General features: G+C 43.9%; 2 protein-coding genes across 2 annotated transcripts; both read right to left on the reverse strand.

Annotated features, from left to right (window-relative positions):
* Window positions 1-528: 528 nt before the first annotated feature.
* Window positions 529-1353, reverse strand: LOC134214599 (37 kDa salivary gland allergen Aed a 2-like). The gene has a single exon (XM_062693934.1). The coding sequence runs from the start codon at window positions 1246-1248 to the stop codon at window positions 544-546; it is 705 nt and encodes a 234-aa protein (XP_062549918.1). The 5' UTR covers window positions 1249-1353; the 3' UTR covers window positions 529-543.
* A 1134-nt stretch (window positions 1354-2487) lies between these two features.
* Window positions 2488-3820, reverse strand: LOC134214600 (37 kDa salivary gland allergen Aed a 2-like). The gene is made up of 3 exons (XM_062693936.1): window positions 3011-3820; window positions 2659-2907; window positions 2488-2588 (listed from the first exon to the last, which is right to left on the reverse strand). The coding sequence occupies exons 1-2, from the start codon at window positions 3695-3697 to the stop codon at window positions 2671-2673; spliced, it is 924 nt and encodes a 307-aa protein (XP_062549920.1). The 5' UTR covers window positions 3698-3820; the 3' UTR covers window positions 2488-2588; window positions 2659-2670.
* Window positions 3821-4735: the final 915 nt, after the last annotated feature.

The raw sequence follows: 4735 nt of genomic DNA on the forward strand, positions 1-4735 counted from the left end.
GGCTGAAATGAAATCTGTCTAGCAAATTATTCAGCATCCATTTTATTCAGCTACGAAGATCACAAATAAACAATAATTCAACCTAGATGCTTATTTGTAGCTTGTCGTTGTTTGTTGGGAGGTTAGACTATCGAACACAGTATCCTTGTCGATAAAGTCTGCAAACTACACTCGATTTCTAATTCAGTAAAATTATCTAAATGCACCTGATCGAAACAACCTTCTACTTGTAACACAAGCAAGAAGTTCATCACTTGAACAACCGCAAACTTTGATTGCCCAAATATTGATTCGAAGCACACTCGAAATTTCATTTGATAAAGGCGGAGAGCTCCTAAGCCAACGAAGAACGAAGTTGACGATGCCAATCAGATGATGCTCCAACAACGACGACGACGACAACGCACATTTGGAAGGAATAAACTTTTGCCCGCCGGTCGGAAGAAATGCAGAACTTTTCCATTCGTTACGAATATTCATGGAAGCCTCACGTACTTTGGTTGCGTGTTCGGTGGTGGGGAAGAAACGAAAATCTAGTAGTTGTTAGATTACAGAACTCACGTTCACTTTGCCTTCCTCGGTGATCCAGCGGAAGCCTTTGAAAACGCAATCAAGAAACCTTTCCGGTGGACAGCTTTGCTCGACATTCCATGCGGTTTTTGTTAACTTCTCGCAAAAGTCCACAAAAGTTTGACCAATTTGTTTGACTTGATCGCCAAGTTTTGCGTAGGTCTGCCCGATATCTCGATAGTCGCCGTGAAACATTCGCAGAATTGTGCTGTGATGAGCGGCGTAAAAGGCTGCATACTTGTTGAACACGGACTCACATGAACTGTCCTTCAGAACGCCGGCTAGTAACGGTTCGGCATCGGTCCTAAGGGCCTGTAATTGCTCGGGATCCGCATTGAAGAATGATTCCGCCTGAAGAACAAACCTTTCGGGTCGGAATCGCTTCTCCGTTGAATCGTACAACCGCAGCTCTTCACTAACGCACTTCACGTAGCACTGACTTTCATAGGTTGTATCCGGATGCCATTTAACCCAATTAATTTTCTGCTCGATGCTGGCAGACGAGTCGTTAAGACATCGCACGTATGCGTACAGCGTCTGCTCCGGTGTTCGCGGTTGCCACACGTTTGGCGCTGGATCAGTGCCCGCGTCATCACACGGAATAGCTGATCCGGAAACGGACAACACCAAAGCTCCAAACAGCAGAAACATCTGCAACAGCGACCGTGTGATGGCCATAATTGTTTGATTGATTGTTCGCGCGGTGGAGACAGTGCGAACGTGACCTGCTCTTGGTCGATGCTCAACCGAAACTAACAAAAACTGTGTCCGATCGTAGATGCACGCGGCTCGTGCGCGACCAGTTAAAGTGTTGAACTACAACTCGATATCTAATTCAGTAAAATTATCTAAATGCACCTGATCGAAACAACCTTCTACTTGTAACACAAGCAAGAAGTTCATCACTTGAACAACCGCAAACTTTGATTGCCCAAATATTGATTCGAAGCACACTCGAAATTTCATTTGATAAAGGCGGAGAGCTCCTAAGCCAACGAAGAACGAAGTTGACGATGCCAATCAGATGATGCTCCAACAACGACGACGACGACAACGCACATTTGGAAGGAATAAACTTTTGCCCGCCGGTCGGAAGAAATGCAGAACTTTTCCATTCGTTACGAATATTCATGGAAGCCTCACGTACTTTGGTTGCGTGTTCGGTGGTGGGGAAGAAACGAAAATCTAGTAGTTGTTAGATTACAGACGTTCAACCGTTCTTGGTTGGGCGTTAATATGGGGTATATGACTTTTATCGTCTTTCTCTGAAAAAAAATATTAACGTCAATATATAACTTTGATACAAATTTCCTATTTTAAAATATAAAAATTCCGGAATTCGATATAGATCTTCGACGAAAACAAGATCATGCACCCCGCTTGATGAAAAAATCGAAGGCCCTTCAATTGCTGCACCATTTGGATGCCGCCAAGCAAAGCAGCGAAGCAACGAAAAAGTTCTATGATTCTTGAATGTGTGCTCGTGTGTGAATGCGACGACGATGGAATCAAAAAAGCACGCAAATAATGTCCCTCCCGATCTCGTACACTTTTCGGCGAAGGAAAAGTGAAGCTGTGGAAAGTTTGAGGGCAAATTGATTCGATTGATACCTTCCAAGGAATGGCGCAAAACTTTCAGTGTAGCAGATATTAGAATGAATATAACTAATGAGACTGATGATTTGCAGGAGATCTTGACAAGTGGACTGATAACAAAGTTTTCGGAATGAACTTACATGCTTCGAATGTGTTTGAGGCTCAAATATAAATTATAGATTGGCTGAGGTTTTCCTTGAAATTCTCCAAACCTATTTCATACAATTCTTCCGTTGCAGTTCCTGACTGTATTTTTTTATCAGCTCAATCTTGATGAAAACTCTATGAATGTGCTTGTGCGAATTGATAACAAATCATAACTGTGTTTACAGGAACAAAAATAACTTTATTGTTGCTTATCGTAAATGTTCATAATCTCCTTCGAGTGTTATAATGTCATAATGTATCCACAAATACAGGATCTTCGAAAATAAAAATTAAAGCAAATCAGTCTAAATTCCGTCGCCTCAGAATTATTTACGACAATCAAACCTGCGCCACTGATTAGAGGTTGTTAGCAAAATCGACTGCCGATTTCCATGGCTCCTCCTGTGACGTCAAATCGAAATAGAATGCCGTCTTTTGGTTGCGCTCTCGTATCACCGTCGCCAGACCGGCGGCACCTTTGTCCCGTAAACAATCATACAGCTGCCGTGCACCCCCCGACGTTGATTCACAGTAAGCGGCCGTATCAGCTTCTCCCAAACTGGATGCTGCATAGTCACGGCGAATCTCGTTGACCTGTAACATAATGACACGAGTGGATGCGATTAGTACGGGACGCTCGTTATCGCAAGAGCAGTCGCTTCATTGCACCAAATAAACATCACTGAACTGAACTCACGTTCACTTTGCCTTCCTCGGTGATCCAGCGGAAGCCTTTGAAAACGCAATCAAGAAACCTTTCCGGTGGACAGCTTTGCTCGACATTCCATGCGGTTTTTGTTAACTTCTCGCAAAAGTCCACAAAAGTTTGACCAATTTGTTTGACTTGATTTCCAAGTTTCGCGTAGGTCTGCCCAATATCTCGATAGTCGCCATGGAACATACGCAGAATTGTGCTGTGATGCGCGGCATAAAAGGCAGCATACTTGTTAAACACGGACTCACATGAACTGTCCTTCAGAACGCCGGCTAGTAACGGCTCGGCATCGGTCCTAAGGGCCTGTAACTGCTCAGGATCCGCATTAAAGAATGATTCCGCCTGAAGGACAAACCTTTCGGGTCGGAATCGCTTTTCCGCGGCATCATACAGCCGCAGCTCTTCGCTAACGCACTTCACGTAGCACTGGCTTTCATAGGTCGTATCCGGATGCCATTTAACCCAATTAATTTTCTGTTCGATGCTGGCAGACGAGTCGTTGAGGCATCGCACGTACGCGTACAGCGTCTGCTCCGGTGTTCGCGGTTGCCACACGTTTGGCGCTGGATCAGTGCCCGCGTCATCACACGGAATAGCTGATCCGGAAACGGACAACACCAAAGCTCCAAACAGCAGAAACATCTGCAACAGCGACCGTGTGATGGCCATAATTGTTTGATTGATTGTTCGCGCGGTGGAGACAGTGCGAACGTGACCTGCTCTTGGTCGATGCTCAACCGAAACTAACAAAAACTGTGTCCGATCGTGGATGCACGCGGCTCGTGCGCGACCAGTTAAAGTGTTGAAAGAGGAATGATCTCTTTATCAACATAATCTCCGGCTGTGCTTATTTACAATTCTCTGGTGTGAGATGTGTTGTCGGGTGCTATGTTTATAAACAGCATAACAATTGAAAAGGAGGAAGAAACTTGTATCAGTTGAAATAAGTCGAGAAACTACAAGTACCTATACACGAACAAGGTGAACCCTTCATGTATGATGTTCTATGATTCGATAAAGCAAAAATGATAAAAAATAAGGTCAGGGTCAGGGTCATTGTAATAGTCCCTATAAACAGATTTCCAAGAAATTCCTGTTACACATCTCGATGATTGTATAACATTTCACCGAAAACTATTTCGCAGAATTCAATTTCGCGGTTGAACATTTCGCGGAATAACATTTGGCGGTTTGTAACTTTTCGCGGTACGACATTTGGCGGATTGTACCTTTTCGCCGAATGACTTTTGGCGGAATGTACCATTTCGCGGAATGAACCATTTCGCGGAATATTAATAATAATAGCCTTTGTTCATCCAGCATTCCGACATTATTACCTGCGAGGTCTCTAAGCCAAGTTACCATTTTGTTTTGCATTCGTTTAACACGAGCTAACGAGACTATCCTTCAGCATAGGCTTGCCTTGCAGTCACGCATCTTCCCGCACGGCTAAGGAACGCCTCCTAGAATATTTAGAAGTACTTTTCAAAATTTCAATTGCCTCTTATACCAAGCAGATACATCCCTTTAAAGAAGACGTTACCCATCCCTTCGCCTTATACCGGACAGACGCATTCTTTTAGAGAAGGCCTTATCAACTCCTTTCGCCTTATACCGGGCAGACGCGTTCATCTTAAGAAAGCATTATCAACTCCTTTCGCCTTCCATTTAAAGATCCATTTAAAGAAGACGTTACCCATCCCTTCG

The sequence above is a fragment of the Armigeres subalbatus genome, chromosome 2, assembly GCF_024139115.2.
Source record: "Armigeres subalbatus isolate Guangzhou_Male chromosome 2, GZ_Asu_2, whole genome shotgun sequence".
NCBI lineage: Eukaryota > Metazoa > Arthropoda > Insecta > Diptera > Culicidae > Armigeres > Armigeres subalbatus.

Bases quoted from the DNA above. Each gene is read 5' to 3' on its own strand.
- LOC134214600 (XM_062693936.1), bottom strand. From the start codon at position 3,697: ATGGCCATCACACGGTCGCTGTTGCAGATGTTTCTGCTGTTTGGAGCT. The intron at 2,908-3,010 runs GTGAGTTCAGTT...ATTATGTTACAG, and splicing joins CCGAGGAAGGCAAAGTGAAC to GTCAACGAGATTCGCCGTGA.
- LOC134214599 (XM_062693934.1), bottom strand. From the start codon at position 1,248: ATGGCCATCACACGGTCGCTGTTGCAGATGTTTCTGCTGTTTGGAGCT.